We start from the raw sequence: 19,401 nt of genomic DNA on the forward strand, positions 1-19,401 counted from the left end.
GTCACTAATGATAAAATGGGAAAACATCCTGCTCTCTGAAAGAAGCAATGAAACACACCAACAAATGTTTGAGACTATAAATAGGCACAACTTAGGGATGTACTGTTAAAGTCACATTTCAATCTATTTGCAAATTTTGTCACATTTTTTGTCCAGTGTAAACTATGTCACAGAAACATTACCCCCTCAGGCTGAACAATGCAAGGAGCTGTAAGAAGGAAATATCCCTAAAGCAGAGTAGCTGGTTGAGCAGCACAGCTACTTTCTCACAGCTGACAGTTGTTACATGAAGCTGCTGCATTTTCTCTCCTCCAGGCCTTGCAGGCTTCTAGTGCTTGTAGCACTGTGACAGCTTTTACTTAAAACAAACTGCTTGGCATATGTCTTGACATTCACAAACACTACAATGATAATACTGAAAAATATGTAAACAGATGATGTTTTAGAAATTTTGAATAACGAGGTCACATCATTATCATTAAACTCTATTTTCTTAAATGCATCCAGTTTGTGGAACCATGGTTTTCAGCTGGTTGGCACTTTAATGATCACAAAATGCTTCTTAGAGAGAAAAAACCTTAAATTCAGTCCAGCTGAAATAAATGAAATAAACACCCTCTAGCTTTGATGAGCTTGTCAGCATTCATATGTCTGCTAATAAACATAATACTAATGTATTATGTTATTATGTACTAATTATGTACTAATAATATTCATACCTGTTATTTCACTAAAATGACAGACTACAAAAATTCTTGAAAGTCCTTAATTTTAGTAATTTACATTTTTGAGGCTTTTGAAAAAAAGATGCTTGTACAGCAACTTGATCTGTTACTTCTGTAGAAACAGATTTGAAGAGATGAACGTAATAAATGAAACACAACTCTTGAAAAGGTAAAAATGCTGTAACAAACCAGAAGAACTCAAAGGTTTCAAGCTCTCAAAATTAAAACATCCTGCCTTCATTGTTCATCTTTTAATGAGACATAATTTTTGGCATAAATTGGAAAAAGACTCCTCTTCTGAAAGCAGACTTCGTCTGACATTTTACATGCTCTAATAGCCATAATGATAAAAGAGTATTTTCTTGTCTATATACAATAAAGCAGCATTAGAATTCATTACAAAGGTATATTTAATCATATTTCTCTTTTATTTCCTAGCAATGCAACAGATTATGCATCATGTTCTTGCTTAATATAACACCAAAGAAATCAATAGAGCAAACAGGTCAGTGGAGATTAATTTGTCCCAGTCTTGTATGACAGGCAATTGATATAAACACAATTCATTTTCCTCACCTTCTGGTCTATCTTTTCCAGTTTGAAGTCCAGAGCAACTTTGGTTTTAACAGTATCATCACATGGTATGATGAAGAATTATTTGGTAAAACAATTCAGTAATAAATATTATAGCAGCTGCCATCCTAATCCATGGCAGACTGTGGGACGGACTCCATGCTGGATCAGGGGAAGAGTGTGAGAAATCTCCCTCTGAGGAGGAATGAGCAGCAGAGAGAACATTCAGTGAACTGACTGCAAACCTATCCCACTGTGCTACTAAGGAGGAGGAGGTAGAGAAAATCAGGAATTAAGTTAAACCTGGTGAAGAAGGGGGAGATGTGGGAAAGGTGTTTTAAGACTTGGTTTCATATCTCATTTTCCGACACATTTAGTTGATATAAATGAAACTAATTTCCCCATGTGGAGTGTGTATTGTCCATGACAGTAGTTTCTGATTAATCTCCCTTTCCTTAACTCAACCCATGAGCTTTTTGTTGTATTTTCTTTCCCCTGTCCAGCTGAAGATGTGAATGGTAAAGCAGCACTGGTGGGGATCTGGTATCCAGACAGGGTCACCTCACCACAAGAGGGCGATTTAGGATACATTTAGACTGGTGAGATTTATGGTGCCCTATAACGCTGATGCATATAATGAACCTGGCAGATGACCTGACTGAGCACAGCAGAGCTCTCTTCCAGCTTGAGTGGTTTGGTGTCTTTACTCTCAAATCAGGGTACAGGCCAGAATTTTCCTCATCCCAATATGAAGTAAAACTTCATTTGAAATTCTTACACAAAACAAGTCTGGGAAGCACCTCTAGTGTTTCCACAGTACATAGCTTCAGGTTTTAGATAAATCCTCTGATGACCTGTGTGGCCACTTCTTGCTCTGAAACACCCTTCACTGGTCACTCCTCACTTACAGAAGTTACAAAACCTATATTTGTACCCTAACTGAGGCACGGTACAAAGGTAAGACAATGAAAGTGTTCCTGAAGACATTATCCAAGTAAATTAACACCTACAGTATTTGCCTTTTTACATCAATCAGATATTCCTTTTGGGAAAACTAGGAGAAGTATGGGAAACCATTAAATAAGATTTAACCTCCCATGCAGGGGGGTTGGAGCTAGATGATCTTTAAGGTTCCTTCCAACCCAAACCATTCTGTAATTCTGTGAAGATGAGAAGCAGCAAAGAAACCATCAAATGACTTACACCAAAGTTAATAAGACCTGTTCCTCTGACTTGGGAGCATCACAATAACTATCTATAAATCAATAAGCTGAAATGTAGTTTTTGTTGCTTGAAGGCTGCATAATTACAAACTCTGACAGTGATTAGCTGTGCCATGTACCTTAGTAAAACAGGACCAGAAGGCAGATACCACAGCTGTGACACAAGATCTACTGTATGAGGCTCCTCTAATATGGAAAACATATTAATTATTCAGACTGCCAAAAATGTTCTCCATAATTATCTTCATAATACAACATTTTCCATTTTCCATAATATTACATATCCTGAAGAAGCTAACACCTAATTAGAAGGAGGTAAGTTCCTAATTGTGTTTCATTAATCACTTTTGGGTTTTTACTACTTGGAGCACATTGCATAGAATTTACCCTATTAAGATTCAAGTCTATCAGAATTATGGAACACGTTACATTTTTAGTAGGATTTATAAAACAACAGATTCCTCTTTTATATAGAGATTCCATATTTACCAGTCTTATTCTCTGTGCTGATACAGTTCAGGAAGATATGCATACACTATCTGATACTGAGAAGTTCAGACACTCTTATTTGCTGTATATGGACTATGGCAGAAGATGGCTCAACCTTGGCTGTTTTTTTCAGGCAGAATCTCTACTGTGACTAAAACATCTTCTGTCAGAATGGATAAATACTTATTCCTTGGTTCCACCTATAATATCAGTTGAAATGAAGGGATAAAGTAAAACTTAATGCTGCTTATTTAACCTCTGGAGAGGGTTTTTGTAAAGCTGTATTCAGTTAAAATCTATTGAATATTTTTTATTCTAGAGACTTAACGGGTTTTAACATCTATTCACTTAGCTGCCTTAATGCATTGCCAAATTACTACCTCTATGTTAGTAAAAGCAGGGAAAGAAAACTAACTTAAAACTTTATCTTGTAAATGTTGAGTGTACTCCAGATTTCTGTCTTTTTATATGTAAATGCATAGCTCTATATATAGCGACCAATTGCAATGATCTTACAACACTATTTTGAATATTGGAAAGCTAGTGCAAAGTATTTAATGAAGTAATTTTCAAATTAGAAAAAAAAACAGACTAAAATTTTGAAAGTATATGAAGGAACCTCTGAAAGCCTTATAATATTAGAGCAAAGCTATTATTTATAAACGTATTGAACATAATTATTTGGGAGAATTCAGACTATACTTCAATGAACAATCATATAATAGATCTACAACATGTCAGGTCTACACAAAGACTTCAGATGCCTTAGAATTTGATTTTGGTTTTTGAAAGCTTCTTCAAGAAAGCAAAATATCAGAATAACACTGATTATATGCTACATACTGCATTACACACATTCTATTAAACACTCATTTATTGCAGTATATTCAATCATAGCAGCATAGTTTATAGTGACAATGACATTTAGGAACAATCATGTCACAAGCAGGGAGGTGCACTCAGCATGAGTAAATTCATGCTCTCTGTAGGAGGAATATGAGTTAATTGGAAAAGAATCTTAAAGGTTAATGAACTGGATTTTTCCCTTATTAAATATTTATTCAAATTACTATATTTAGAATTGATCACAAATGGGAACTGATAAGGAAATGCTTTGCTTAATCTTGTTGCTCTTACACACTTATCTAGACATTCCTCCTCTAACACTGTGAAATAAGTTTTGTAAAATCCAAACCTCAGATACAGAATCAATGTTATATTTGCTAAACTTCATTCCTGTATTTCAACAGACTTTCTTGCATTTTGTTTCTCATTTGCATCTTTGCTACAGGAATGTTTTCTTTACGTGCTGCACTGAATTTGTCTAATGAATAACATATATAACATACATGCAACAGTATCTGCATCATAATGAATGCAATTCAGACACTACCTTCGCTACATTAGTTTTTCAAATAATGTTTAAAAAACTGCTGAAAAAAATGTGTGAAAAGCTATCCACATGCAGGAACAGAAACAAGTCTGTGTAACTCCTAAGTTTGTCTCTGCAGGAAAATACATGTGGAACAGGAAGGAGAATGTGAAACTCGAGTTACTCTGTAATAGCTGCCCCACTCCTCTGCTCCAGTTTAATTCTTAAGTATTTAAACATGTAGGTTTTCATAGGCCTTGCTCCTAATGACTATTTTTATTACTAAAGAATCAGACCTAAGTTTTACATAATTTCATCACAGAAATTGATTCAACATCCAGTGTTTAATATTAGAGGTTACATCCAAAACTAGTAAAAACGTAGAGGGACTTCTGGAGCAGAAAACTGCCAGTAAGATTTTCTCTCATCATGAAGTCAAGTGCCATTAGCTTAAATTGTTTCTGTGTCATTGACCAAGATATTGGGAGCCTGTTTTCTCATTTGAAAAAGACACAATATAACTTAGTGCATCAATGAAAAATGATGAGGTTCTTGTAGGAAAAAAAAAAAAAAAAAAGTTACATTCTAAGAACAGACTACTGTTGCTGAAAGCATTATGTGTGAGACCTGTAAATCTTGATATACTCATTTCTTTTTCTTCCTTTCTTTGCTATAAAACACCATTTTGCAACTTCAAAGGCCTTAATATAAGGCTTAACGCCCAGGTTTAATTCAGCATTATGAAAATATCACTTGAATATAATTTAAATATATTCACACATGCTTGCTTTTTATTTTATATCCATCCTCTGATTTTGTTTGTTGGTGGACTCATCCTAATAGGATAGGCAGATATAATACTGTCTTTCAGTATGTTGTTCACTCTATTTGGTGAGTACACATACTGGAGTACACATACTCCTTACACCTGGGAGCAAGGATGTTATTTGATTGGATCAAACCAATTCACAGTCTGTGATCCAGAGCTTTGAACTGCTGTTTCCCAACACTTTCATGAGAGATGACAAAGGCAATAAAAGGTGCATGTTTCTGTTATACAAAGAGGCATGTTTTTCATCTTCTTTGTCATCTAGTCCACTGTCAAAAAAACCAGCATATGCACTGGAATGAACAACATCTAAGTAACTGATGTTTTGAATGATAAGTCTACTGTTGACATATTTGGTGTAAAATTGTTCTGTATTTTAAACTTAGGCGTTGAAAACATTCTTCAAGAGATACTCAGGAGAATACTCAAATTCCTTCTATGTCTTGCAGGGTTGAGGATGAGAGAAGGGAGGTTCAGTTCTACAATCTTAGAGAAATATGAATAAATAACATGAAATTAGAAAATTCCTTGCCCTGTTACACATTCATATCTCATTTTTCATTAGTAGAACTTCACAGCTGCACAAAAATTAAACTGGATGAGCAGAATATAGATCACATCAATTTGATAGATTGTGACCCAATTTCTGCAACTGGATGGCAGAGTAAAGAGATGATTACCGGCTGCTGAGTCACACAAGAGTCATGAGTCAGTCAAGGAACAAATTTGGATGGGGTTAGGGAGACAGACAGCAGAGGAATAGATGTAGCTTAGTGCTAATAGCTGACTCAAAATGAAGCTGTTATACTACCTGCCAGTTATCATTCTTGCAGGTCTTTCCTCTGTGTTCATCCCCTGTAGGACTTGGCCCTACGTGTTACGATATAGCTCGTGCTTGAGCTGCCTTACTTAATGTTACTCTGAGGCATCCCATAATTAGCTGATGCCAAGTCCTTTACCTGTTTTCTGCTTGTGAAACAACATACCTTTGAATTAGGAAACAGAATTCTATGGTAAAAAGCTAGCATTCTATGGTAAAAGCAAGAGAGAATACGAAATTTGTACCTCCCTCCTACTCCCTTTTATAAAATTCAGTTCACTGAATCATAGAATCATTTAGATTGTGGAGGTCCAACCATTAACCCAACACCACCAAGTCCACCAGTAAACCATGTCTCTAAGAACCACATCTACATGTCTTTTAAATACCTCCAGGGTATTGCCTGGGCAGCCTGCTCCAGTGCTTCATAACCCTTTCAGTGATGAAATTTCACCTATACTGTCATTTCATTTACATTACATTTACATTCAATACATTACATTACACCTTATTTATATATATACATATACATATATATTCAAACCCAGTCTTAATTTTACAGTTAAAAGAAAAAAAAAAAAAAAAAACCAAGATATTTTTATATCTACTTGATGGACTCAAGTTATTTAATTAGTTTCTGATTCAGTTAGAGCATGAATTTTTAGAAGAAAAGCATACAAGATTTTAAAGATTAAGAGTAAAAAATCTTTCATTTATAGCAAACTATGACAAACTGATACATCCTGATATATTTTCAGATTATTAATTGTTCTATGTTGTACCTAACATGATCATATAACATATGATAACATAAAGTTATCATATGTTCTGCATAAAGTTCTGCGTTTCTTTCTTTCAAATCACTCCCCTTCATGATGTCAGAAACTGATCTTTTTTTTAAGTTCTTCTTTGCTCTACTCATCTAGCACAGTATAAGGATGAGAATTCTTCTTTAAAAATTCTACTTTAGTAGAGCTTCCTTTCCTCCTTTCCTTTGCCATCAGTAAGCCCATCTTTCAAACTGCTACAGAGAAACCTATAGAAATCTTTGCTTAGAAAGCATTAACTTCTCCTGGTTTTAAGATCTGATGCAGTTACTCACCAGAACATATTCAAAAACATTCAAACTCATTCATGATGAAACATTTCCAGATATCCATGGTATTACAGTTACAGAAAGGTTTTTTTTTGTTTTGGGTTTTTTTTGTTTATTTGTTTGTTTTCGCTTTTGTTTTTTCCAGATAGTTTTCAATTATTTTCCTTATTTTCTCCCATTATTTTTTCATTAGTAATTTTTCTAGATTAGTAAAAATGTCACCTTTTGGAGTTTCTGCCAAAATTTAAATGAAAGGAGCCCAAAGTTTTATAGTCAAGAAACAGAGAGCCAATTTGAAGTTAAGTTATTGTTAATTTTTAAGCCTGTATACAGACTCAAATTCAGCATAGTAACACCGGATTGCATTTTTTATTACATTCTAAACTCCAGTCAGGCAACTAGAACACACTCACACAAACACAAAAAAAGGGAGCAAAAATAGGCTAAGCCTTTGAACTTTAAGCTCACAGTACGTGTGTAATATTTACATATTCTTCTAATGGGCTGAAATTCTCCCTCCACCCCGCAGGACAGAGAAAAAAAAACAGTATGTAGTGAGTCAATCTAAAGACAAGAAATTACTCAGCAGTTGCCAACAAATTAGACTCTACTTTGGCAAAATTAATTTAGAAATTAAAATTAATTTAGATTCATATTGTGAGAAACAATTAAAAAGCTGAAAGTACCTTCCCCTCACTTCCTTTTTTTTTTTTTCTAGGCTCAACTTCACTCCTTCACTCCCAGCTCCTCTTTCCCCCACCACTAGCACCTCAACACCTTCATCTGGTCTTCAGTATTGTTTAGTCCTGGAGTACCTTCACCACCTTTAGCAGAGACAAGCCCAAATGCAGAAGCATGTGTGGCTTTTTCTCTGTTATCAGTATGGGTCCAGGGCTTCCTGATATTCCTCACTGGGAATATCCACCATTTTTTGCAGTAGATATATATTTTATTGGATTCAAATAGGGGTCTGTAATACAGACAATATTGCCTAAAAGAGAGTCTCCTTCCAGGATTTTTCATTATAGAACATTTCAAGGGCTTCCAGACAATGGGGATGTTACAGCTTTCCAATTTCTTTTGAAATAACAAAAACTGTAACAATCTTTTGGAAGAATCAAATAACCTAAATGTTGGGTTTCCGGGTTACAATTTGAAACAGGAGCTATGGGGAGTCTTGTGCATTTCAGAGATCGATCAGCTGTCATGAACTCAGAAACTTCCACACTTACAAAAAACATGACTTAACAAATCTTTATAGACTTAAGCTTTAAAAAAAAAAAAAAAAAAAAAAAAAAAAAAAAATTAAAAATTTGAATGGCATGAGCCACTTCTGTTAGGTGCAATGTCTGTAATCTATAAACAGTGTGTAGAAGTGTAACAGCATAAATGGGAAGCAAAGCTGCAAAGCTGGCCTATCTATACATCTGATTTAGGCAAACTTTCTGACAGTCACTATAAAGTATCACAGAAACAGCTTTCCTGTTAAAGGGTGAATTCACATGGACTGACTGCACCAGGGTAGTTCAGGTGGATAAGGGCTGTGGCTGTGGTTAACTGCTTAGTTTGAGAGCGAATATATGATCAGCCTTCACACTATGAGACCTACTAAAGAAATATACACCTAGAACACAAAAGTCAAACAGTTTGGCGGAGTCCTCACCACCCAAAGGGACTAGCACAGTAAAAAGGAGATTTGGCAACTCTCAGCCCAGAGCAAATTCCTTTAATGGAGCTGCCATCACTACTTTGTCTCTTCCCAAGGACTACTCAGTTATTATCAGCACATTATTATGACATGCACACACACGCATACGTATACCTAAGAAAATGTACATAAATCTACTTGTCAGTTATTGGAGAATACTGATAAATTATTATTGACAGAATGCAAGTAAGAAATAGAAAAACATGAAATAAGAAGGTTTTCTTTCTCCTCTGATACATGTTCAGATCCCTCTTTGCCAGTTCTTTAACAAATACTGAATGTCTTTCCATCTTGGTTGATGTAAATGGACCACACATCGAGTGCTTAAGTTCTTTGCTGCAGGGGCAACTTTTCCAAATTATTTCAAAGAGAATGTGAGAACAGACCACATTACCAGTAAGCATCCACTATCAAGAAGTCCTGAAGATAACCTTGCCCTTGCAGTTGAATTTTACAATGCCAGTGCAGTTCATTTCACAGTAAATTCCTCAAGTCCATTACTCAGTAATGTAAATAAGTGCTGTTGCTCTACCATACCATCTTAGTAGACCAAGTCACATGATATAGCATTATATGGCCTTCCTGTTTTACTCTGTTCATTTTTGAGGGCATTATTATCCAATTATACAGAAACGAAGACTTTGCTCAATTTTCAAACTCATTAATATTTGTTATTAAAAATATGAATTTCAAAGAACACCTCTGGTGTTTAAATATTTTAATTTACTCAACAAACTGATAACTATGGTTAGAGCTGTGCTGTGTGGAAACCCTGGGAAATGTCAAATTAAACCTCACTGCTTATGCTGCCAGATGAAGTTGGTACCAGTTGTAGCTTAATACTTTTAAAATTTATGTAAAATGCTGTCTTTATTCTGCTACAAAAGTTTTATATTGTGGTAAGAAGAAGTAAGAGTCTCATGATAAATCCGAAGAAGCATCAGATAATTAAGTCAGCACTGTATTCACAAAGCGTTATTTACTTTTGTGACCTGTTCACCTCTAACAAACTATACAAAAACTGACTCAAGTTTTATTCAAATACACAGAGTGTAATAAGGATTTCTGTTTCATAAAAAGTAGTTTCAGTTATTTCCTCTGGTTGAAACAGTAGTTACAGTGCTACCTTGCAGTTTTGACCAAAGGAGTTGGGTGGTTGCCTGTAGATGTCACTGACAATGCTGCAGCTGACTGCTATCATGCTGAAACAAATTCATCCCTTATGGTGTACAGATAGTGAGGATCCCTTTTTAAGTTTACACCATTCTGCTCAGCCAAATCAGACATATTCCATACTCCAGGGCCTGTACAAGCACAGATAAAATGTTTTGATTAAAAACAATTTCAAAGCTGCATATTACCTTAGCCAGATGAGTATTGATCCATTTGGTGAAAGTCCTTTTCTGTACTGACTCTTGCTCATCTGAGAAAAAAAAAGGAAATAATTTTTGTTAGACATTGCTGAATCGTTCTGGATTGACATGAAGGAAGAACAATATTCTCTACTGGCAAGAAAAGCATTCTGCATTTGCCAGAAATGCCACTATGTTTCCTTGAGACTATTAATTTCTCCTGTTACTACCCATAACAAATACTTCATATTATTGTAATAATACTCTGACACTTGACTACTTGGTCAGTTTCATAGCAAATTTCATGTATTAATGTGTGAATAAACAGCAAGACACCAGTTTAAATCTGAATGTTAAGATCAATTTTAGATCTAAGTCTGTATTATAATTACCCAAGTTCTCAGGACCTAGAAATTTTCTGTACTTTTTAACTGGCATCTATGTCTCTGACAATCAAGTTGATTTTATTTGGCATATCAGTAGAGACTTAGAAAAAATTCTCATGTGTACATTTGAAAGCATTTATAATATTAAATGAAATTATTTATAATATTAAATGAAAAATTTCAAATTGCATTCTCAAGCCTATTCATGCTCTTGCAGATCTATCCAGAGAGGAGGCATTAGCTGGTTCAGGCAGTTTCTGTACTGCTTCTTTGTACTTCTCTTAGTTCTATCTTGAAGGACTTGCCTAATTTATAGTGAATTTCACTGATTCTCAGATAGTCCCTGGGGGACTGTTGCCAGCTGCATAGACAAAAATAGCTCCTGAATGAGCTCGTCCAACTTCAGCAGCTGGGGTCATGGCTGCAGAGAGAAGAGAATCACGGTGCCATAACCAGTCCATGAAGTCCTGTCCCTTCCTTGTGGAGATAGGCTTTGCCACATGGAATCGTTTCACACTAGTGTAATTCAATTATTTATTTTGGGGATTTTTCTTTCAAAAATAAAAGGAAATACCTTTTGCATTGAAAAGTAAATCATGTTATTACCATCATTAGCTCAGACTGAGCACCTTCATTCTCCAACAGAAAATCAAAATAAATAAATATCTGCTAAAAATTTACATTTTTAAGAACATACACACGTCGCAAAACCTACAGATGGAAAATATGATTATAGCCACTGCATTTGTAACTGATTTGTGCAACACTGAATAGTGATTTGAGACCTTACACATCTGTAAAATTAAAAAGGAATATCATTTGATGCCCTTTAAAGCTCTGGAATCACTAAGTCTTGGATAACTAACAAGTTTGATGTACTACTACTACTAATCTCCTATTTACACTTACATAATGCTGTTCCACAGTGAGGGTACATAAAAATTGAAGGACAAAATTAATTGGTCATGATATTATCTTAAGTGGGACAACAATGGCTCCCTGGCCATATATGAGCTCCCGAAAAGCGTTTGTGCATTTCAACTTTTTTTTATATTTCCTTTTACATATAAACAGTGTATCTCTCCAGCTAATGTATTTCTAGATTAGCAAAATTCATGTTGAAGAAAATTATTTTGCATTTTTTATCTTTTTTTTTCTTTGATTTAATTGGGTAGGTTATCTTACATAATTTTAAAAACATTCATTACATTCTCAGGATCTACTTGTTGCACTGTCAAGGAAGTTATTAAAAACATCACTGTAAATACTGCATTGTGCTTCATTCAATACTGATTACTTCTGGCAAGGCATGTATTTATGTGATTGCTTCTACATTCTGGAAAACAGACCTCTCACTTCAAGGTTTCTAACTATGAACAAGACTTTTCTTGTGTTATACTGAAAACATCAACTCTGCTCTGACAAGCACATAGATATACAGGTAGTCCAATTAATTTCAGTGGAAATATTTGCACACTTGAATCAGGCTGTGTGTGGGATGTGGGGACATAGAACCACTGCCCACAGAATCAGCCCAGCTCTAGCCTCATTCACCCTTGTATAACTTTAAATTCCCCAGCAACCCTAATACAACAACGACATGCCAAAAGAAATAGACCTTTAGCAGTCAAACTTCCCATCAAAGAAACAAGTGAAAATTATTCCCTAGTTTGCAGTTCCAGTGCATCCTTACAGTTTAAGGAGCTGCCTTCTGACAATAACTGGAAATAGGAGAAGCAGCTCCCAGCTTAAAAACATTTACCAGCAGAAGACATACTCAGATCCATCCATACCAACACATAGCCTTTAGAAATTGCCTTCCAGAATAATCTGTTGCAAGGGAATACATGTGAGTAACGTATTTATAATTATTAATTAAAGTTATGAACAGGGCTCATAAAGAAAATGCTATTAATAATAGTTCCCTTTTTTCAGATTTTACCACTGCAAAAATGATGGCTAACATATTACAAGTACTGGATTTGTCTTACAAATTCAATGATGAATTTTTAATTTTTTTTTTAATTTTTTTACAAATTTCCCTGGAAATTCAATGAACCCATACAGATTCCTCACAGAGTTGCTGTTTATCTACAATCACAACAAACACGTCACACTCTTTCTTCTGCTCCCCCCACCTGCAAGGACTGTCACCTTCTTATATGCACCACTTACCCAGCCGGTACTGAAAGAAGCCAGGAAGCAGATCTAACGCTGTAACCTTTCTGCCACCAGCACCTCTGTAGTGAGCCATAAGCACTTCTGCTGCTGCAGCTACTCCTGTCTCATGTAGACTGCAGCGTTTCTTTAGAATACAGACAGAAGTAATTTTTCAAGAGCAGTGATTTTTTTTTCCTTCACTGCAAATGCAGGTCTCTTACACAAATCAATCCACCTGCTCCCATCAGAGGACTCACATGAAGCCAAACCTTAAAAACATCTTTATATATTCTTCCAGAGATGCAACAGCCAGACAAAGCCAGTTGTATTGGAACTAGCAGCTCTGCTGGTCTCACTGCCGTCATCCTTCTCTACTGTTTTCCCGAGGAAAGATTTTATTATCCAAGCACCAGCCAATCCGCTGGCAGAAACCTCTGATGTCAAGAGCCTGAATAATTCATCCAGGGACTGGGAAAACCCAACTACGTTGCTGCTATCCTAAAGCAGCAAGATGTGTGGCTGCAAAATGTGATGCAGTCTTCTCACTAGTGCATTTGTAACAATATCCTGTTCAGTAAGCATAAAAATGGCTGAATGGCATAACCTTTCTCTAGTTTGCAATAAATATAAAAGGAAAGCAGCTTTTAAAAGCAACCACTTGGGTTCATCAATGTATAATCTATTTAGACATGGATGTACTTCAGCTTTGCAACTGAAACAGTGAAGTGGAAGAAATAGCAAGCAATGAATCTGAACAGACATGTAGGCTGCTTAGCTTTTAATAATACATTTGAACTGCTGTACAAGAAGAATGAAACATACACAAGGATGCACAGTATTTTTGGAGTGCACTTGGACCAGCCTGAAAAAACCCTAGAATTTCTGATAATATGCAGCACTTTCTATTTCATTAAACCAAAGCATCAGAGTATTTGAACAGACTTTGTTTTGCTCTGGTAAAACGAAGGCAGTTATGAAACTGGAGATTCATATGTTGTTCATCCACAACAGCAAACAGAGTAGTACACATTATTGAGTGACAATCAATGGCACACTTTTAGTATGCCAGTACAGTACAGTATATGTATTTTTAGGTCAAATTCAAATTTTTGCTTCTGCAAAACACAATTACTCTGACAAGATCATTCTGCCTTTGAAAAAAATGTTGCAAGACAGTTTGGTCTTAATTAAATGTTTTTAACTGGCTGGAAATGTCTTCATATTTTTACAGAGCATTTTTACAGTCTACCAAAGCGTCACCAACAGACTGCATTTTTAGGTTGATTGAAAAAAAAAAGACAAACATAATTTGATTTAGTTAAAAAATTTGATTTTAGTTAAAAACATTTAGAACTAATAATTTTGAGAGATGAACAATAGCTGTCACATTATCTTCAGACAGGTATATGCTGATGAAATATTCATCATGCATGTGTATTATAGCAACTACTGTCATGCATATCATACATATACATTAAGAGAGCAGTGGCACACTTTCTAGAGGAGCTTTTCTAGAGACAGGCTTCCTGAGGAGCCCAGTCCCTGCCTGCTGGCTGTGGCAGCACCACCTCCTCAGCTGCAGAGCTCCGTGTGCCACAGGCTTGTGGTGTGCAGTGATAGATCCCACCTCTGGCACCTCCTGCCTCGGGAGCTTGGGGATCAAATGATGCGAAAGCAACTTGAGTGTAAGGTTGCAAACACAGAGTTCTGATGCATGGTAACACTTGGAGGAGTCTCAGACACAGAGACACAGCAGAGCTGAGTTCAAACATGTCTAATAAAAGAATCTTGACTGATTATCAGTGACCTAATATTGTCTAGATTTTTTTTTTATTTCCAAATTCCATGAAATTCAATTCAAATTGCTCACAGCTCCCCATTTTCAGCATCCTTTTCTGTTTTCTTTGGTTTTGATAGTTCTGTCCTAAAAACACCTAGGAGCTTGTTTTGTTTTGTTTTTGTTTTTCAGGTCCTTGGCACCTTTAGGAATAATGCTAAAACTACCTTGAAGCTCAGAAAAGTGTGCCAAACCAGCTGCAATGCTTCAAAATGTCACTTGAGAACAAAACACAGCACAGTAAACAGCACCTTGGTGGGAAGTTTTGCCCAGCAGTATGACATAAATTCTCTAAAGCTTTCAGTAAGATATGCTATATGGTAATTTCATGAAATATATTATTAAATTAAAGCACCTGTCAGAGAGTCAGAGTCAAAACAATAGTATGGAAACTCTACTTATGAAAAGGAGCAATATTTTAATCTGCACAGTTTAATAACACCTTCGTACCAGATGGATTACCCCCATTCAGGAGAACGCAGAGAGGCTAAGCATACTCATTTCTTTTTAGTCTCCTGTTAATGTTTTTTATAGGAAAATGCCAGGACAGTTTTGCTTTGTGAAAAACAACAAAGAAACACAAAGCTTGGGGGCAGCTCACACATCAACTGTAGTGTGTTCCACCACTGAGCCCTGGGCTGCTCTCCATCAGTTTCTGCAGAAAGGAAATGCATGCACATGGGCTAGAAGGCAACCAGTCACCCTTGGCCAGCCCCCTACTAGGGAAAATTATGGGGATCAGCTCTCTGGATACTGTGCCAACATATAACATTGCTCAATCTAACCATAACCTTAGTACAGGAGTTTGAGTGCCAAAAATTTTATGTCATTTGGAAAAGTGGAAGTAGAGAAAAAAAACCAAACCTCCCTGCTCGTGGAAAAGTTACAGGAAACTGAAATGTTGAGAAGCAGCCTCACAGCTGCAAAGAACTGCCTCTGGTACATCATGGTGCTGGATATCAGTTGCCATGCTGCTAAGAACATGTTGCTGTTACTCTCTGTCTGAAATGTATTTCAATATAGGTATTTTCACTTTACACATTTCTTATTTATGGCCTTCATTTCTAAGGCAGAGGGTCTGTCCAACCACTAGTTAGAAATATTTAGAGAATGATTCAATATATCACCCAAAGAAGCTTCCATTTAGAAAATGCCTGTGTATAGTCAAATACAAATCAAGCAATCAATGTCTCTTCTTTTTTTCTTAGTTTATTCTTCCACCAGCACATTCCCCAGTCAGTCTCTCTGGAAGCACTTGCTTTGGACTGTGCTAGTGCTTTAAATTTTAGAAACCTGGAAACCCAAAAGTTTAGCCTGTACCTGAGACTGGATGCTTTTACTTGGGCTGTTGATTTCAGTTCACAGCAGCACTTAGATTGTCAGAGAATATGTTTAGACTGTGGAGCTTAGGAGACTTCCAATTCTTAAATCTAAGGTCATACCCATGCTCTCACATGCACGTCAAACATTGCTGCTCCATCTAGAGACACATTATCCCTCCTCTTTCCTGTGCTCTTGTTTTCACAGGAAGGAACAGACCATGCACAGAGCACAGTACACTGACATAATCTTGATACCCAGAAGCCCGGATGTAGCCTGGATGTAACTGCACTGCCTGTAACAACTCTTCACTTTGACCAGAAAATCTTCTTCCCTTGGCATTTGGAGAAATGGATGAGAACAACATGATTTCTGCAATGGATTAGAAGATATGCCCAAATTGTGATTTTTATCATTGCATCTTTCCCATGCCCACACTTGCAGGACGTTTGCTCCTAATTTGTGTTTTAAGTGACTAAAAAAAAAAAAAAAGTTGTTGCACTCCACATTTTGCCTGAATGTGCTGTCTTTTGTTCTTGTCCACATGTAGAAGAAGAATGTATTCAGAACTAATCAACTGATATATTTGCATTCTATGTTTACTGCACTTCTGCCTGTGTTGCTGTGCTACTGTTTTGTTAATCTCCAAGTGGCTGTAAATATATTCCACACTTTTTGAAGTATCTTGGCTGAATACAGTTAGAAATGAAAAGAAATCCACTATGAGCTCATTTATTTAATTTTTAAAAGCAATAGTCTGAAAATATAAACTAAAATCAGGATACTCAGAACTTGAGACCATTATGTGTAATGGCTTCACTGACTTCTGGAAGACTCAGTATTCACTACTTTACAGGTACCTCTTTACCTTCCAGTTTGGCATGGGTGATAGTGAACTTAGGGTTCACAGAAAAGAGTCAACTTGGTATTTATTTTTTAAATAACTTATTTTCCTTAGCTATATACTTAAGCAGATAGTTTGGATGGTGACAAATCAACTAGAAATCTAGAAAATCCAGTTAAATTAATTAATGACTATTCTATATTGCACTCAAATGTCAGTCTCCCCATGCCAAGTAGGCACACCAGTTTAAAAGCATTTTTTCCAAAAAGACTTAAAGATTTAAAGACACTGGTGAAAAGTCATTCTCTTGGCTATGAACGCTCTCTTACAGAAGCTTCTGCAACAACCATAATTAAAAATTAACTAAACAAGTATTTGTGGGTTTTTCCAGTTCACTGCAGTTATGAAGCAGGCATCTTGTTACCAGTTATACATTTTGCAGCAGTTGTGTCCATCAACATGAAAAGCTTGTTTATAATATCCTTTGTGGGTTGCTGGCTCACTCCCCAGGAGATTTTTATAAAGTTGGATTGAACACAACATGTCTTACTGAAAATTTTTTAATAGATGTCTTAAAAGCCAAGCACTACTCGTATCAAATCACTTAAAGAAAGTCTTTTAAAATGTCAAAATCTATCCAGATCAGTACCAGTATGTCTACAAGTGTCTTCATTAGTTGGGGCTCTAAGCTGTCACTCTGTAGTCAAAATATTAAAAAAAAGTCTCTAAAAGCACATTGAAGGTAGCATATGTTTGGAAACAGAAAGCATAGGCTCTCTTCCATCTTCTTACTGTACAGGAACTTATGTAAGCTCCTAAAACAATGGAAATTTTTGTTTTCCTTGAGCCAATCACATCGGTCAGGTAAATTATTGTAACACTTTTCATTGACTTTCAATAGATTTGTTGATATCATGCAGCACTAATAGGACTGCTCATAATATTGAGCACTACAGTGTGGACAGACTTTGTGTAAAAATGTTTGAATGTTTAATGTTTCTGTTCAATAATGTACAGCAGCTTAAATGCACTGCACCAAATACTTGTCATGGAACAGATTTCTACTACCACTGGTAAGGTGGTAAATACCAAGTCTTGAAATAATCCTCATACTAATAAAAAACTGCAAGACACCAGAACAGTTCAAATTCAGTACAAAAAAAAGTAGACCCAGTAAAAAGCTTAAGGTTATACCAATTTTTTTGGCATTAAAAATATATCCTGATATGTTACATGATAAAAAATAGCACACCACATAGAAACACAGCTGCCCAACCAACATTATGCAGAAAGGTGAGATGCTAACTCTCTGAAAGCAAGGGATTTTCAAGGAAGTCAGATTAGGCAATATCTTGAATGCAAACTGAGATTTCCATGAAGTGACACTTTGTGATCATCATGTTACAGTCTCTGTGCTCTCACTGTTGCGTGAAACATGAGTAACTTGAAAAAAATGCATTGTTTTGACTACCTGATAAAGTCCATTCACCATCATCAATTTCCTTTCATGAATGCTGCATAGAATCAACTGTTTTGAACTTTAACCACTGTCACAGTCAAATTAACAGTAGAATATCTCACAGAAAAGGTCTAATTTCCTAAACATCCAAGGAGCCCTCAAGCAGGTAAGAAACATAGCTTGGTCGGTGTTTTCAGTTAGATAGCCAAGGGTAAAAGAGACTGCAAAAACTTCAAGACAAAATGGTGAGCTAGAAATTACAATTCTACCAGGATTTGTTTCAGTGAAAATTTTATTCCTACAAACAATTCTGTTCTGGCAACTGTCTCCATATCACCCATATGTGGGGCTAACCTGAAACAGTTACTCTCTCATCCAATGACCCCTCCACGGCCAAGAAGGGGAAGAGAAGCTCCATGAGTTTTAATATAAACAGATTCAATAGTAGACCTAATAGGTGAGACATTAGGAAAAAATTCTTTCTTGTGAGGGTGGTGAGACACTGGCACAGGTTGCCCAGGGAAGCTGTGGCTGCCCCCTCACTGAAAGTGTTCAAGGCCAGGTTGGATGGGGCCTTGAGCAACCTGGTCTGCTGCTCATGCAGGGGGGTTGGAACTGGATGATCTTTAAGGTCCCTTCTAAACTTAACCATTCTATGATGATACATACAATACAAATACCAACATGAAGTATACAAGCTTATACTCATCCTGGACCTCAGGAGTAGCTGAGGAAGCAGCAAGCCAAGAAGAAGGAGCCCCAAGACACAGCACTCCCCACCCTCAGCACAGCTTTCCCTTGATAATGAGCAGGATGTGAGTGGTGTGGGACATACCTATGAGACATTTTGAGGTACCTGCCCTCACTTAAGATCCCAGATTACACTGGGCTATTAATGGTCTGCCCTCTGTGGCTGGCCTATGTTTCTCTCCCACTGAAACCAGTTCAGTAACTAAGGGTTGCCAAGGCCTAGAAGTCTGTATAATTGCTCAACAATGGAAAGATAAAGGGAGTTAGCAAGGAAAGTATCTAATAAAGAGCAGCTAACAGTGAAGAAATACAAACAAGCTTATGATTTACTGCAAGCAATACTTTAACAAGCCAATGGAAATAAAATTATTTTTTGTCTCTCCATCTACAAGCTATTTGTGATGCAAATAGTCTTAATATTAGATTGGCTGCTTCATCATTTTTTTTCTCAATGCATG

The 19,401-nt window shown here is 36.3% G+C and overlaps 1 protein-coding gene across 2 annotated transcripts in view; it reads right to left on the reverse strand.

Moving 5' to 3' along the window:
- SYNE1 (spectrin repeat containing nuclear envelope protein 1) overlaps nucleotides 1-19,401 on the reverse strand; it is a 299,972-nt gene that overhangs the window by 236,222 nt on the left and 44,349 nt on the right. Inside the window, exons 1-2 of one of the 2 annotated variants that reach the window (XM_071740590.1) lie at nucleotides 12,749-12,921; nucleotides 10,197-10,258 (exon numbers count right to left, since the gene is read on the reverse strand). In XM_071740590.1, the coding sequence (XP_071596691.1) occupies nucleotides 10,197-10,258; nucleotides 12,749-12,827 (141 nt within the window). In that variant the 5' untranslated portion in view covers nucleotides 12,828-12,921. Of the gene's footprint in view, nucleotides 1-10,196; nucleotides 10,259-12,748; nucleotides 12,922-19,401 lie in introns of those variants that run through there. The other variant, XM_071740591.1, reaches the window with a different exon arrangement.

This window comes from Heliangelus exortis, chromosome 3, assembly GCF_036169615.1.
Source record: "Heliangelus exortis chromosome 3, bHelExo1.hap1, whole genome shotgun sequence".
NCBI lineage: Eukaryota > Metazoa > Chordata > Aves > Apodiformes > Trochilidae > Heliangelus > Heliangelus exortis.